The sequence below is a fragment of the Microtus oregoni genome, unplaced genomic scaffold (assembly GCF_018167655.1).
Source record: "Microtus oregoni isolate MIOR12 unplaced genomic scaffold, Mior012 000113F_000, whole genome shotgun sequence".
Lineage (NCBI taxonomy): Eukaryota > Metazoa > Chordata > Mammalia > Rodentia > Cricetidae > Microtus > Microtus oregoni.
In genome coordinates, this window is record NW_024544739.1 from 1,410,204 (window position 1) to 1,427,001 (window position 16,798).

A 16,798-nucleotide genomic window follows, 5' to 3' on the forward strand; every position below is an offset into this window, starting at 1 on the left:
CTTTTGTACCATGTGTGCCGTAGTTAAAATCTCAAATCATCATACTTTTCAGCTAGCATATTTACTCACTACACCATCTCATCAGCCTGTATATTGGTATTTTGAGATAGCCTTGCAGTGGAACATGGGATGGTTCCAGATAAGGCTGGTTGTTTGGGTTTTTTGTTTTTGTTTTTGTTTTTTTGTTGTTGTTGTTTTGTGGCTATCATCTTTCTGCTTCCTTCTAAACCCTATCTTACAGGAATACTTTGCCATAGCTAGCTTTTCCCTGTTAGCTTATTAGGGCATTGGAATTTGGATTGTCTGGCCTGTTTCTTTGTTATTTGTTATGTTTTAGCAGTCCTGTAATTCACTGTATATATTAGACTGGTCTGAACTCACAGACATCTACCTACTTTTGCTTCCCAGTACTGAGACTAAAGGAAGGCATCACCATGCCCAACCTCTTTGAGTTTTACTTTCACTATTTTATTCTAATATTTTTATTTTATATTTAAACTGTATTTTTATTTCCTCTTACATTTTTCATATCTGCCATCCTCAATTCATTGCTTTGTGTGAGGGGATGTAGTAAAGAAACTGACCACTCCATTATTAGGTGAGTTTTGTTTTTGTGTGTGTGTGTTTGTTTTTTTTTTTTTTGTTTTGTTTTTTTGTTTTTTTTTTTATGTCGGTTTTGTGTTTTGGTTTTTCGAGACAGTTTCTCAACCTGTCCCATAACTCGCTCTCTATAGACCAGGCTGACCTTGAACTCAGAGATCCACCTGCCTGTGCCTCTTGAGTGCTGGGATTAAATGTATAAAGCACCACTACCCAGCATAGGGGAGGGCTTTTCTTTTCCTTAGTTGTAAACAAAAAGAAATATTGAAATATTTGGAATAGTCCAGAGCAGAGAAAGTGATTAAACATAGCCAGGGTTAGGGAATCAGTATGGTGTAGGAGGTTGTTCTGTATTTGTGTTTCTTTCATTGGTTGAATAAAGAAGCTGCATTGGCCTTTTGATTGGGCAGCCCTTAAGTGGGTGGAGTAGACAGAACAGAATTCTGGGAGGAAGAAGGCAGCAAAAAGAGCTGCCCTCCATGAAGCTGCCAGGTCAGACATGCTGAATCTTTCCCAGTAAGCCACTGCTCATGGTGACATATTAGAAATGGGTTGAATCTAGATGTGAGAGTTAGCCAATAAGAGGCCGGAACTAATGGGCCAGGCAGTGATTTAATTAATACGGATCTCCAGGTGATTATTTCGGCCATAAGCTAGCTGGATGGCCAGGACGACAAGCAGCCCGCCAGCCCGGGTGTAAGCTAGCTGTCCCGCAGCCCACCACTCTTCCTACTACAGAGTGGTGCTCCAATGTGGTAATGAACTCCACATAAAATCTGAGAGGGCTTGAAAAGGAATTCTAGACACACACATACACACAAAGAAACAGAGTTTAACACAGCTTTGTGCTGTTTGCTGGGGCATGCTGCAGAGAGATTTCCTGACTCAGCAACCATACAAAAAAACGCGCAGTTTTAAAACCCAGCTTCCTGGGCCCTGCCGCTGGTGCAAACTCCTCACCTAAAACTCAAGGAACAATCTCATTAGGGCCCCTAAATGAAGAGCTAGAAACAACAACTGAACAGAAGATGTAGTCTTCCCAAGGATGAGTCTTGAGATTGATTATCCAATCAGCCCTAGAAACAAACATGCATGCAAACAAACATGATTGGTTTACGTTATTTAACAATGATTAAAGAACAGGAGGCAATTATTAGGTCTCAGGCTGTCCAAATACTCCATTTTTTAATTGGATTATGTGATCTTTTGGTGTTCAATTTCTTAAGTTCTTTGTCTGATATGGGGTTAGTGAAGATCTTTTCCCATTCTGTAGGCTGCCGTTTTGTCTTGTTGACTGTGTCCTTTGCTTTACAGAAGCTTTTCAGTTTCAGGAGGTCCCATTTATTAATTGTTTCTCTCAGTGTCTGTACTGCTGGGGTTGTATTTAGGAAGTGGTTCCCTGTGCCAATGCGTTCAAGTGTACTTACCACTTTCTCTTCTGTAAAGTTCAGTGTGGCTGGCTTTATGCTGAGGTCTTTGATCCATTTGGACTTGAGTTTTGTGTATGGGTTTATTTTCATTCTTCTACATGTTGATATCCGTTATGCTATCACCATTTGTTAAATATGCTTTCTTTTTCCATTGGATATTTTTTGCCTTTTTTGGTCAAAAATCAGGTATTTGAAGGAGTGTGGATTAATATGTGGGTCTTCTATTTGGTTCCATTTGTCCTCCAGTCTGTTCTTATGCCAATACTAGGCTGTTTTCAGTACTGTAGCTCTAGTAGAGTTTGAAGTCAGGGATTATGATGCCTCCTGAAGTTCTTTTATTGTACAGGATTGTTTTGGCTATCCTGGATTTTTCACTTTTCCATATGAAGTTGAGTACTGTTCTTTTGAGACCTGTGAAGAATTTTGCTGGGATTTTGATGGGCATTTCATTGAATATGTAGATTGCTTTTGGTAAGATTGCCATTTTTACTATGTTAATTCTACCTACCCAAGAGAATGGGAGATCTTTCCACTTTCTGGTGTCTTCTTCAATTTCTTTCTTCAAAGATTTAAAGTTTTTTGTCATGCAAGTCTTCCACTTGTTTGGTTAGAGTTATTTCAAGATATTTTATGCTATTTGTGGCTAATATAAAGGTGTTGATTCTCTTGATTTCTTCCCCGGCCCTTTTATCATCTGTGTATAGAAGGGCTACTGGTTTTTATGAGTTAATCTTGTATCCTGCTAATTACTGAAAGTGTTTATGAGTCATAGAAGTTCCTTGATAGAATTTTTGGGGTCGCTTATGTAAACTATTATATTATCAGCAAATAGTGAGAGTTTGATTTCTTCTTTTTTGATTTTTATTCCCCTGATCTCCTTTGGTGTCTTATTGCTCTAGCTAGGACCTCAAGAACTATACTGAATAGATATGGAGAGAGTGGACAACCTTGTCTTGTTCCTGATTTCAGTGGAATCGTTGGGAATTTCTCTCCATTTAGTTTGATGTTCACTGTTGGCTTGCTATATATGCCTTAATTATGTTTAGGTATGTTCCTTGTTTTTCTGCTTTCTCCATGACCTTTATCAAGAAGGAATGTTGTATTTTGTCAAAAGCTTTTTGGCATCTAATGAGATGATCATGGGGTTTTTATTTTTTTGTTTGTTTATATGGTGTATTACGTTGACAGATTTTGGTATGTTGAACCATCCCTGCCTCTCTAGGATGAAGCCGACTTGGTCATGGTGGATGATGGTTCTGATGAGTTCTTGGATTTGATTGACCATGACTTTCTGATTTTCACTGTGAGCAGTGAGAAGTCAGGTGTAATTCTGATAGGTCTACCTTTATATGTTACTTGGCCTTTATCCTTTGCAGCTCTTAATATTCTCTTTTTACTCTGTATGTTTAGTGTCTTGATTACTATGTGGCGAGGGAGTTTTTTTTTTTTTATGTCCAGTATATTTTTTTGTTCTGTAAGCTTCTTGTATCTTCGTAGGCATATCTTTCTTTTTTTTTGGGGGGGGGGTTTCGAAACAGGGTATCTCTGTGGCTTTGGAGCCTGTCCTGGAACTAGCTTTGTAGACCAGGCTGGTCTTGAACTCACAGAGATCCGCCTGCCTCTGCCTCCCAAGTGCTGGGATTAAAGGCACGCGCCACCATCGCCCGGCAGGCATATCTTTCTTTAGGTTGGAAAAGTTTTCTTCTCTTCTTATATTAAATATATTTTCTTTGCTTTTGAGTTGAACTTCTTTTTTTATACGTATTATTCTTAGATTTGGCATTTTCATGGTGTCCCATATTTCCCAGATATTTTGGGCTAAGCTTTTGCTAGATTTAATGTTTTCTTTAACTGATGAGTCTATTTCCTCTAGTGTATCTTCAGCACTTGAGATTCTCTCTTCCACTTCTTGTATTCTCCTGTTTAGGCTTGTGTTTGTGGTTCCTGATCGTTTTCTCATGATTTCTGTTTCTATAGTTCTCTCGGCTTGTGTTTTTTTTACTGTCTCTATTTCAGTTGAATAGTTTCTTTTATATGTTTGATTGCTTTTTCTTGGTTTTAAGGGATTTGCTGATGTCTTCCAATTTTTTGTCTTCCATTTCTTTTCTTTTTCTTTTTTTTTTTTTTTTTGGATTTTCGAGACGGTTTCTCCGTAGCTTTTGGTTCCTGTCCTGGAACTAGCTCTTGTAGACCAGGCTGGTCTCGAACTCACAGAGATCCGCCTGCCTCTGCCTCCCAAGTGCTGGGATTAAAGGCATGGGCCTCCACTGCCTGGTTTGTCTTCCATTTCTTTGAGGGAATTTGGGAATTTCTCATTTCCTCTTTAAGCATTTTGAACATTCTTCTGAAGTTATTGTTTAGGTCATTTTCTTCTGCTTCATCTATATTTGGATGTTCGAGTCTTGCTGTCGTAGGGTTTTTAGGTTTTACTGGTATTGTGTTGCTTTTTGTGGTGTAGCATGGGATCTTACCTTTTCTATTCCCCTTTTCCTCTACTAGGTGTGGTTGGGGCTGTCTGAGATTCTGTTTATTAATCTTCTAGGTGCCAGTGAATCTAAGGCTTAGATGGTTGTTCCTTGTGATACAGTCAGTGCCATGGTTCTAGTTACCCTGTTTGTTACTCCGTGTTCCTGGAGATCACTCAGCACTCCTTTGCTCTGCTCTCTTGGAGTTTGCTGTCCCAGGCCTACTGTCGGCTCAGACTTGTTTCTGTAAATCCTGGTCTGGATCTACTCCTGCAGAGGTCCCTGGCTTAGGGTTCGTCCTGTCAAGGACTCTGGCTCTGGTCTACTTCTTCAGAGTTCCTGGTCTCGGTTATGCCCAAACTCACAGAGGACCTGGTTCTGGTTTACTCTCTGTGGTTCCAGACTCATGCTTTTGCACCTAGACCTGCAGAGGTCCTGGCTCAGGCCTAGTTCCTGAGAAGTCCTAGTCTCATGCCCAGACCCACAAGGGTCCTGGCCTAGGTCTACTCCCTTGTAGGTCCCAGATTCACGTCTGGACCCTCAGCGGTCTCTGTCTCACTTGCTCAGCAGTTGCTCTCCTCTACCTGTTCCAGTGTCTCAGATCTGTTCTGCCCAGGTCGTTGGCTCAGTTCTGGTCTGCCAGTGTCCTGTGGAGCTTGCTTTCTTAGCAATCAAATCTTTTTAATCAGAGGTGGAAAATAGGAATTTACCTCACTTTGTTTCTGTTGACTACTATACATATTTCTACAGGTAGCCATTATTAAATAAGTGTATCATCTGAATTTGATTGTTAGCATGTAAATTAGATACAAATTTTCTCTTAAAAGCTTATTTCAATAATGTTTTTTAAATTACTGTAGCTAGGGCTAGAGAGGGCTAGAGAGATGGCTCAGTGGTTCAGAGCATTGACTGCTCTTCCAGAGCACCTGAGTTCAATTCCCAGCAACCACATGGTGTCTCACAACCATCTATAATGAGATCTGGCGCCCTCTTCTGGCTTGCAGGCATACATAGAGGCAGAATGTTGTATACATAATAAATAAAATCTTTAAAAAAACCTAAGAAATGGATAATTAAAAAAAATTACTGTAACTAATTAGTTTTTTTTTTTTGGTTCCCTGACCAAGAAACGAAGCCATGTAACTAATTTGTTACCATGACCAAAGGTCAATTACTTTTCCTGTCTTTTAATAGAATAGATTGGTCTTTTATTCATTAGCATTTTTGTTTTTTGAAACTGGCCTCCTTGTTGTACAGACCTGTTAAGTAAAACATTGTTGAATATGGTAGTTGTAGTAACTAATGAAATTGGATCCATTTACTAATATATATCTGTTTGAATATCTTCACTGTAGTTTCTGTCTTTTAGGAGTTACATTGTATGATTTATATTAGAATTCTGTATTTTCTCTAAGTATTCTGTAAAGTGGTATTGTTGGGTCTGTGATTGCAGTAAGTTCTACCAGTTGTGAAAATTATGCTATTTTACACTTACAGAATTTATCAGAGTTTCAGTTGCTTTGCATTCTTTTCAGTACTTGCCTTTTCACATTTTGATAAGCAGATATTTTCATTTCTAATTGGTGAACTGTTAGCTTTGTTCTTGAAAATAATGGAAAAATTTGTATTTACCATTAAGAACATTGAAATATTTTGCACCAAAATGGCCTGATAGTTCTAGCAAAACTAATGCATTTTTATTTATATCATGGGTGTATGTTTATATCTGTTGGTATCTGTATCCATTGTGTATATTGGATACAAAGGACAACTTTATGAGTTGGTTCCTCTTTCTCCTTTCTCCACGTAGATCCTTAGAGTCACTCAGAATATCATACTTCGCAGTGGATCTTTGATACCCTAAACCATTTTATAACCCCAATTTTTAAAATTATTGAAACTGGCTTATGGGAACTTAATTTAAGTTAAACACACACAGAGACAAAAGTTGTTGGAATGACTTTCAGTGGCTACAGTGTAATAATGGGTAGCTGAGAATGGAAAATCCAAGACTAGTAGCTGGTCAGTCTCACAATTCTGGGTGTCTCAGGTGGTCTTCTGTTTGGGCCAAAGTAGGCTTCAAGGCCAGTAAAGGAATGGATGTGCTGACAAGGGAGGGCAAGCAGGAGAAGAACTAACCCATTGTCCTTAAATGGGCTGGGGACAGAAGTTGTGGCCCTGGATAAAGATGTGCCTTCCAGCCTTTAGGTCTGGATTAAAGGTGGTGGTTGTGTCGTCTCAATATCTGTCCTCACCGGGCGGTGGTGGCGCACGCCTTTAATCCCAGCACTTGGGAGGCAGAGTCAGGCGGATCTCTGTGAGTTCGAGACCAGCCTGGTCTACAAGAGCTAGTTCCAGGACGGGCTCCAAAACCACAGAGAAACCCTGTCTCGAAAAACCAAAAAAAAAAAAAAAAAATATCTGTCCTCCATTTCTGGATTATAGTTCATTCCAGGTAGTCAAGTTGACAACCAAGAATAGCCATCACATAATCTAAAAATTTTTGCCAGTCTTTGTGGTTGATGCCTATAACCCCACAGTTTGATAAGTAAAGATGAATTAACTTTTGTGAATTTGAGACCAACCCGGTCGACTTAATAGAGGCCACACAGAGTTGTATGGTGAGATACTGTCTCCAAAAAGTAAGACAGAGTTGTGTGTTGTAGTAGTGGAATAATTATGAGTGATTTATGAATTCAGACTTGTATATGGAAATCAGCCATCACTTTTAAGTTCACAATTGGTTCTGTGTGCCAAACTCATGCTGTGAGGCTCACAAAGTACTTGACAATGCGTTTTACCTACATAATGTATAGTCCTGGAACAAGTACCATTAATAAAACTTCAGCACTATACCAGTGAAATAGCCAGATTAACATTGAAAACTGTATCCTGGATCATTCTTGGATTTAGATGTTATTTATATTGCACGTGACTGCAAGATTCATGGGCGTAACATGAATTGTTGCTTTTATGTGTATGTGTTTTTGTGTGTAATTGAATGTAAAAGTTGTCTGTCGAGAATAGTTTTAAGTTGAATATTTTTAGTTTCAGAGACTGCACAATGACTTAAACATTTGTCAGGAAATACAGATATAGCAAAGAATCTCATTACTCTTGAACAGCATAGTATTATTGTGAGCTGTTTCTGCATAAGATATAGGAGCTCTTTTTGAAAGTTTCTCCAGGATCACATACAAATTACAAATAACTGTACAGTCACATATACAAGTTAGAGGAAATGATTATACTGAGGGGTGCTATATAATAGTAATTGATAAATTTCAGGTATTAAAGTGATGTACATGGTCTACAAAGGACTTAATTCAGATCCCAGCATCAATATTGAGTGACTCACATCTGCCTGAAGCTTCCAAATCCACAGAGTTGATGCCCTCTTCTGGCATCAGTAACTGAATACAGCATTAAGAACATGATTTTCCAGAGGATCCGAGTTATTTTTCTAGCACAAGGTGGGCCTACAGTTGTCTATAACTCATGAATGTGGTTCACAGACATATTTTTACACAAAACACCCATTAACATAGAAATAAGTCAACAGGAAGCAGTCTCAAGAATTCGACACCCTCATTCCCTTAACCTGCCGCACCTAACTCTTGTTGTGGAAGGTCCTTCCTCTTCCTTAGCCAATAGCTGCTGAGATACCAGCCCACTGGGGCATGGTCTCTCTCTTTAAAAAAACGGCTACTTTCCTCTTCTCTCTCTCTTACTTCCTGATCCTCTTCTTGCAACTAGACTCCCTTCCTGATTGCGCAGAGGGCTGTTGTCTGGGACGGTGATCTGTAAGTTTTTTCCCCTTTAAATAAATAACCATTCTATTAATCATAATTTCAACCTGGTGTGGGATTGTTTGTGACTTATGCCTTCACCTTCATCTGGCACCCAACGTTTGGTTTTAGGACCCCCTCCTTACCCCACTCAGCTGCCTGCCGCCAGTTCGGCTTGACACGAGCCCTCCCTCCCTCAGCCGCGGCCTGTGTCTTGTGGCCTGTGCCTTGTGCGTGGAGCCAGCAGTTTAATATAAATTATCACACAGTGGCTTTTCTTGCTGCAGCTCTTTATATTTTCCCTTCAGACACCTCAGATTGACTTCAAGTCTCCACGCACCCTATCGTTTGCCTCCCCAAGTAGATTTAAACTCCACAGGCCCGCGTAGTCTCTGCCTGCATGGTTTGCTCTTTTCTGAGTCATTTTTAAATCTCCCTTGCAAGCACAGCTCTTAAGTGGCGTGAACCAGAGCACGCCCCGGTTACTGGTTGCCAAAAGCTGCAACCCCTCAGGGTGACTCTGTCACGTGGAGGCATAAGCAGCTTCCAGGTTGCTCTTCTCTACCCCTGGATTCTGGGTTTCTGATTCCATTTATGGAATTGATTTAATTATATTTTCTTTGTTGAGAAACTCGCATTTTCCAGTTGTTAATATCTACTAAGGTGGACCCTGAAACAGGACCCCATTTTCATTGCGACTCGGCAACACCGCCACCTGCTGGATAATAGGTAATATGGCATTTTTCGTTTCTAACGTAAATTTTACTGCTTTATTTACTAATACAATGGATTACATCATACAAGGTTTATATGATTATGGGTTTATATGATTATGACTAATTTGCTTGTTACTAGTTTTCAGTTTTCTTTTCCATATTCTATCATTAAGGAAGAATATGGCACTCCTAAGAACAATAGAATCTTTATGAACTAATAATGAACAGAAGAATATGGCACTCCTAAGAATGATAGAATCTTTACGAACTAATAATGAACAGAAGAATATGGCACTCCTAAGAATGATAGATTCTTTACAAACTAATAATGAACAACAAATTGACAGGATTAAAATTATTGAAAATCAGCCGGGCGATTGTTGTGCACGCCTTTAATCCCAGCACTCTGGAGGCAGAGGCCGGCGGATCTCTGTGAGTTTGAGACCAGCCTGGTCTACAGAGCTAGTTCCAGGATGGGCTCCAAAGCCACAGAGAAACCCTGTCTTGAAAAAAAAAATTATTGAAAATCAGAGGTTATCTGAACAAGTGGATACTATGACAGACAAAATTGACTCCATATCCAAGGGTACTAGAAAGTTACCTGAAAGGATGCAGGCTGTTGAATTTGACGTTCAGACGTCATCACAAAGTTTTGATAAGGTAACAGACAGAATGTACCTCCAAGATGGGAATCTACATGATATACAAGAAAAGTTTAAGGAGGACATGTTATCTTTGAAGGAAAAAATTAAAGCTTTGGAATCACGGGTGCAGAATCGGGACCAAAAAATTGATACCTCAGTGAAATCACTAGAAACATATACAGGTCAGGAGATTCAGGATTTAAGAGAGACAATGATAAAAAGATTTGAAAAGATTGAAGAAATTATTGGAGCTGGTGAACAGAGTAAGGAGGCACAAGGACAGGATACAATGCCTCCACCAGCTATTAGAACTGGCTTACCCAGGGTTTTAGCGACATACCGTATACTTAATTCTGACAAAGCATCAACTTCTAAAGGCTCAAAAGGAGTCAAAGAAGCTACATGGACGCCTATAGCAATGACTGATGTGAAAGAAATTAAGTAAGCTATTGTTAATTTTGACTTGCACTCTGCATACGTAAAGGAAATGATAAGGACTTGGGCGTCTAATGCTAGAGCTACCCCCCATGATTTCCATCAGTTAGTGTCTGCAGTTTTAGATAATGGACATCCTTGATGCTTGGAATTTATTTCAGAGAAGAATCCAAACATATGGAACAGCAAAGAAGAGCAAAAGGTGTGGAGGTTTCCCAAGATCAAATTCTTGGTGCAGGAGAATATGCTGATCCACAGGTCCAAGCTTTTTATGACGAAGAAGTACTGTGTCTATGTCACCAAGCAGCTTTAAATGCTTGGAATAGGATACAAGATCCAGCAAAAAGGGTTGAATCATATACCAGGATTAGGCAGGGACAGAGAGAACCCTTTATTGACTTTTTGCAAAGATTAATTAAGGCTCTGGATATAGGGGTAACAGACCCAGACGCTAGATGAATACTTCTTGAATCTCTAGCTTTTGAGAATGCAAAAAGATAATTGGGTCTTTAAAGTCTAGATCAGCACATGGATTCAGCATACGATGAGCGTTGAGACATTTAGTTATAATGATGAATCTTGGGTAGGAGATTTCCAAAGCAATGAGGAGACATCAAACTGCCAGGTGTCTTAATTGTGGTAAATTAGAACATTTGCAAAGGGATTGCTGGCAAAGAATTTCTAGGAGTAATATCTCTTCTGGGAATGACAAAAATAGGAGACCTCGGCTTTTAGGTATATGTAGGAGATGCAGTAAAGGCCGGCATTGGTCCAACGAATGCAGGTCAACAACAGACAGACAGGGCAAACTGATATCATCGGGAAACTCCTTGAGGGGCCCCTCGCAGGCCCCCAAGCCAACAGTGGCCCAGTCATTCCCAGTCACAGTGGAGAACGTGCCTCACCAAGAAAATTAAAAGCTCCAATTTCTGCTGTAAAAAGTAATACTTGTCTAAATGATGAATTACGCATGGAGGATAAGTAAAAATAAAAAAACCCAGTAGGACAGAGTAAACGTATATTTTGGCAGACTTCTATTAATGATCAAAGACCAAAGCTAAGAGTCTGTATAAATGGCACTTTTATTGAAGGCTTATTAGACACAGGTGCGGATGTAAGTATCATTACCCCAGAATCTTGGCATCTGAATTGGCCTCTTCAAGAGGTAGATGTTCAGTTCCTGGGAATTGGAACCCTATCTTGTGTAAAACAAAGCACAAGATGGGTTGAATGCATAGGGCTCGAAGGGCAATAGGAAGACTAAGGCCATATATAGCCAATATTGCCATAAATTTATGGGGCCGTGACCTGCTACAGCAATGGAATACCCAGATTAAAATTCCTGTAGTTCCAGGAACTCATAATTCTGGGAAGGATATGATGAGGTATTATGGAAAAAGGTCACCAGCCATTCAGGCTGTACAAGAGCACACAGCAATTACCAAACCTTTTTTTTTTTCTTGACTGTCTTAACTGCAAACAAGACCTGTAAGATATATTTTTATATTTTGTTCTCCCATAACTTTGTTGCAAGGTTCATATTTTGGTTTCTCAACTAGGTAGACTCAAGAAAAGATTTAATTCTAGCACTCAGGAGGCCGAGAAAGGTAGGTATTTTTGAGTTTGAGACCACCCTGAAACAAGAGGTAGTTTCAGGGCAGGCTGCAATGCTACACAGAGAAATCCTGTATTTAAAAACACAATCAAAACGGAGTGAGAGAGAAAAAAGAAAAGAAAAAAAATAGTATGCACAATACTCTCCCAATGAGAAGTTATTATTATTATTTTTTTTAATTAAGTGATTTATGTCAGTGTTAGGTATATTTCCTACGATTTGGTTATTGTAAACAAGTGCTATCATTGAGATATGTGTTCAAACTAAAAGAGTAATTTAGAAGATTTTTTTTAATATAAAACTTTTTTTTTTGAGACAGGATCTCCCTTTATAGAGTAGATGGCCAGAAAGGATCTCTTCATAGGGAGTATATTGTTGTCAAACATTGAGATCCGTCTGTCTTTGAAACATGTGTTCTGGGGTTAAAGGGATTCATCAGTAAGCATGTCTTCATAAAAGTAAGCATACAAAGTTAAGAACAAATAATGGACAACATTCCTTTTACTTTTTTGCTGAGGTCTATTCCTGACTGTGTTGGTAGGCCAGGCTTGCCTGGAACTCACAGTTATCTTTCTTCCTTTGCTTTCCAAGTCCTGGAATTAAAGTGTGTGCTACTATTCCCAGTTGGTGGCTATATTTATCATTCCAGAATTCTTCAGAGAAAGGAGTGTAAGAAATAAGTCAGCAGAGGAAAAGAAAAAATGAACCCAATTTGGTGTTACCATACCCATAGCTGATTTTTTTTGGTCTGAGAGGTTTGTGATTCTAAACCATGCAGCTGGTGTTTGAGGGTAAAGTAGTAAATACTGTGCATAGTTGAGAATCAGTTTTTTGTAGTGGAGAATAGGAGGTCCAGAAATTGTTTTTCTGATTAAATTGTATTCTTGAAACCATGAGGCCTGGGGGAAATTGTTTTGAAACCTGGCTGCAGGGTAGGAAATAAGTCAGATTGGGCCTGGAGAGATGGTTTAGAAGTTAGAAGCTTAATTCCTGGTCTGAGGATACATTCAGACAGAACATGGTATACTAATGAATAAATAAATTTTCAAAAAAAGAAGTGAGATCAACTGTTTTTGCAAACTTAGGGCTGCAGGGCACCCAAAGAACTTTTCTTGCTTTCCAGAATTTCATGGTTGAAGGTTTCTGGAAGCTTTGGGTGTGTTTTCTAGGTATGTTTCTGAGGTATAGAATTTAATTGAAGGAGGAGTAGGAAGTTTCTGCTAGTCACTCCTGCCTACAACATAAGTTTGAGGTCATTCTGGATTTACAAACAAAAGTTGCTTTTTCAAAAATTAGAAAACAAAGAAAAACAATAATAAATAACAACAAAGCAAACAAACAATGAAACAACGAAAACAAGCTAAGCCTCCATGCCTCCACCTCTCCCCTAAAGCAAAGCAAAAAACATACCAAAAAAAAAAAAAACAAACCAAAAACAAAACAAAAAAAAAAGCTCTGGGTGTGCAGACTTTTAATCCTGGCTACAGGGGTTTGGAGCTAAGGTCCCTGTGGAGTTCTAGGTCCAGTTAGGATCCAGTAGTATAAGTAGTATAATTCAAAATTCCAAACAAGAACAAAACTCAAACTTGCTTTATTATATTTATTATTTTATTGTGTGCATCATATTTATAACTTATAGTCACAAAGAAGAGGACAGAAGAAAATGATTATTACATCTTTGAAGTGTAATAAGGGTTTTCTCATAAGGCATAATCTCAGGGATTTTTCATTCACTGTGGCCTTTTTTTCTACTGCTAAAGTTACACTATCTTTATTAAGTCTTTGTTTTTATGTGGTTGGGTGGATGGATGATAAATGAATACAATTACAGTCACAGTAGTGACAGAACACGACACAGTTATTCAGGAAAGCTTAATTTTCGCTGCATGGATTCTCTGTTTTTTCAAATTGTGCATCGTTTACCTCAAGTTTGTTTTTAATGTTTGCTGGAACTAGTATAAGAAAGCAGGACTACTTCACGTGTGATGTTCCTGCTCTCCCCCCCCCCCCCCAAAAAAAAAAAATAAGGCTGGTTGCTGCTTGGTATTTACGTGCTCTGGGGAAAATACTTGATATAGTTTTTTTTTTTTTTATTGCTCTTTATTCCTCATGAGACCAAAATAGCAGTCAAATGAAAGAGCACCAATACTTAATTGGGATAAACGAATTACCTAGCATACCTAAAAGAAGTTTCACTCTAGTTGGTGGTGCTTTTTGGCAGGGTTTGCTGTTTAGCAAGCTAGTGAGCCTTTAGCAATACAGGTCGTGACGTAAGTCAACAAAAGTCACGTGAGATAAAACGGTTGCTTCCATTGGTAAACCTGGCTAGCTTTGCGGCGAGCTTACAGTAGTTGTTTTTGGCTCACACTGACCCTATTACAACAACTTTATGCAGATACTAGGTAAACTTGGTAGTCTAAGAATTTCGGGTAGGTTCTACAACAGTGTCTGCTTCCGGCTTCATGTGATCAACACCTGCTGGGCTATGTGAACTAAGGGTATCAGGAGCTTTCCCCTTTGCCTGGGAGTTTGTAGTGGCCTCAGCTGCGGCGATAAAGTTGGCGTGGTAGTTTCAAGCTTCGATTGAAGCAGTCATTTCAAGCTTTGGACTGGTGGTGAATGAGCGTGAACGTGGAACTTGAACACTTTTTGCTTTTCCATGAAATCATACGGATTGTCCCTTGCTACTGCTGCTGTCTTGCGTGATGAGAAAAAGAAAATGGCGGCGGATACGGCGAGTAGCGAGGGCGACGAGGGGTCCTTTGATCTCACAGTCGAAGAGAAGGAGGCGCTTTGTGGGTTGGATAGGTAAGCATTACTGATACAGGTTATTTTTTTTTTCTGGGGTCAGAACACTCTGCAAGAAGGTCCAACTGCATCTTGTTTGCGGTGGCGACTTCGCTATCGCTTTTACCCGTGTTTTGGGATGTTAGTTACTCATGTTTTTCTGAGCATTAACAAGAAGAATGTATTTTTTCTACAGCAGCTTTTTCGGGTTCTTAAGCCGACGCGAAGATGGCGCTAGGACGAAGACGCTATTGAACAAGGTACAGCAACTACGATTGGACTTAATTGCTTACATCTTTTGCCTAAGGTTTGAGGATCCCAGGCCTGAGCCTTTCCGTACACAGTAGCCTTTAGGGCAGTTTGAACCCGGTGTTTTTTCTTTTTCTTCCCGTTTCTCGTTTCTTTCTCGGAGTTACGTATCTTTCTGATAGTTTGAGGTCCTGCCTCAACATACAGTTCAGAGCATTTGCTTATTTTAGTGCTTTTTGGTGGGTGAGGTCAACGGTATTTCCAGTTTCTCATCTCAAGTTATGAAAGTCAGTAGATTGCGAAACTACGTCTTCGATATCGCAGCCGATTGTAATATGCACACGTCTTATCCTTTAAAATATTTCCTTTTCACATAAAGAGCAAGTTACAGGAAACCGAGATAAAGAGTTTCGGTAGACTTTTTTTTTTTTTAATGTAGTAGCCATAGAAATAATACTATAAATACTATTTTGCAAGTAATCTTTTTCCTTCCTTGGAGTTTGTTTCCCGAGTGTGAAATACCGGAAGGCATTTCATGTTTGAAAGTTGGCACTGCTATTTAGTTAATGGTTGCTGGTAGCCGTCAAGATGGTGGGAAATAGTGGGAGGAGAAATGAAACCGAGTTTTAGAGAGGAAACAGGTTAGTGTCAGCAAGAAAGCAGGTATGTCATCGATTTTATACATGGTTAATTGTGATAAGTACATTCAAGAATCTCTTTTTGAGGTTAGTAAGGACTTGATAATTCTACTCTTAAGTAACAGGGAATCGTTTTGATTAAGCCGTTTTAACCAGGTTCAATTTCTTGCTAGGATTGCCCTGCTTCCTTTTAGACTTTATGGTAAAAACTTTAAAAAAAAGTGTTTTCATCTAGTGTATATGCTATTTAACTATACCTTTAAAAATTTGAACTTTCAGAATTTTCATAAATTGAAAAAAAATTATGGTATTGACTGTAATTTTGAGTGACTACTGTTATTAGAGGCAGGGATTTGCCTGGTTGTCATAGAACACACAGACAAGAATACACCTGCCTCTGCATTCTCATTGCTGACATTGAAGACATGTATCATGAAAACTTATTCTTTTCTCCCCCTTTTTCTATTTATTAATTTTTTATATGATTATATATAGAGTCATAAGATAACTTCTGGGGATCAATTTTCTTTTTCCACCACACAAGGCTTGACAGCAAGTTCTTTTACCAGCTAAGCTACATCCTTTGTCTTTGAGTTTATAGTGTATGTCTACTCTTCTTGACCAGAAGAGAAAGATTATGTGGAACTGGAGTTAAGTAAAGGTTGTGAACTGTGTGGACTCTTGGAATCAAACAAGTGTCCTTTGTAAGAGCCCCTTAGTTCATTTAAATTAAATATGAAATTTTCAGGTCCTTTGTAATATAAATTTCAGTGTTATTGAACTGTTTTCAGATATTGAGATCTTTAGTATTTTTCTGAATTGTAATTGTAATGGCATTTATTTAAAAATGAGAAGCTAAAAAATTATGAGAATGAGAAAGTACCAAGACTTTGAGAACAGCTGTGAGCTACGACTTTATTAAACACTAGATAATATGTATTGTTATACTCATCATATATAACATATATCATATATAACAATATATACAACACACATTGTTATAATATGTTGTGGATTTTTTTTTTTTTTTTTTTTTGGTTTTTCGAGACAGGGTTTCTCTGTAGCTTTGGAGCCTGTCCTGGAACTAGCTCTTGTAGACCAGGCTGGCCTCGAACTCCCAGAGATCCGCCTGCCTTTGCCTCCCGAGTGCTGGGATTAAAGGCGTGTGCCATCACCGCCCGGCTATGTTGTGGATTTTTATTTTAGACCTTCAACCTTCCTAATGCTGTAAGCCTTTAGTACAATTCTTCATATTGTGATGACCCCATCCATAAAATTATTTGTTGCTACTTCATAACTGTAATTTTGCTACTGTTATGAATCTAAGTGACTTAAAGGTTGAGAACCACTATTTTAGACAGTGTCATACTCTTTATTTTGTTGCCCAGGGTAGTTTCAAACTTACATTAGTACTCTTTCCCTCAACCCCCA

The 16,798-nt window shown here is 38.8% G+C and overlaps 1 protein-coding gene across 3 annotated transcripts in view; it reads left to right on the forward strand.

Annotated features, from left to right (window-relative positions):
• The first annotated feature begins 14,085 nt into the window (after nt 1–14,085).
• The window catches only part of LOC121443798 (histone demethylase UTY-like), a 90,205-nt gene continuing 87,492 nt past the window's right edge, over nt 14,086–16,798 (forward strand). For all 3 annotated transcript variants that reach the window (XR_005973705.1, XM_041645575.1, XM_041645576.1), the window contains exons 1-2: nt 14,086–14,501; nt 14,677–14,740. Coding sequence is in view for 2 of the 3 variants with exons in the window: in XM_041645575.1 (XP_041501509.1) it covers nt 14,353–14,501; nt 14,677–14,740 (213 nt within the window). In the remaining variant the exon portion in view is untranslated. The remainder of the gene's footprint in view (nt 14,502–14,676; nt 14,741–16,798) is intronic.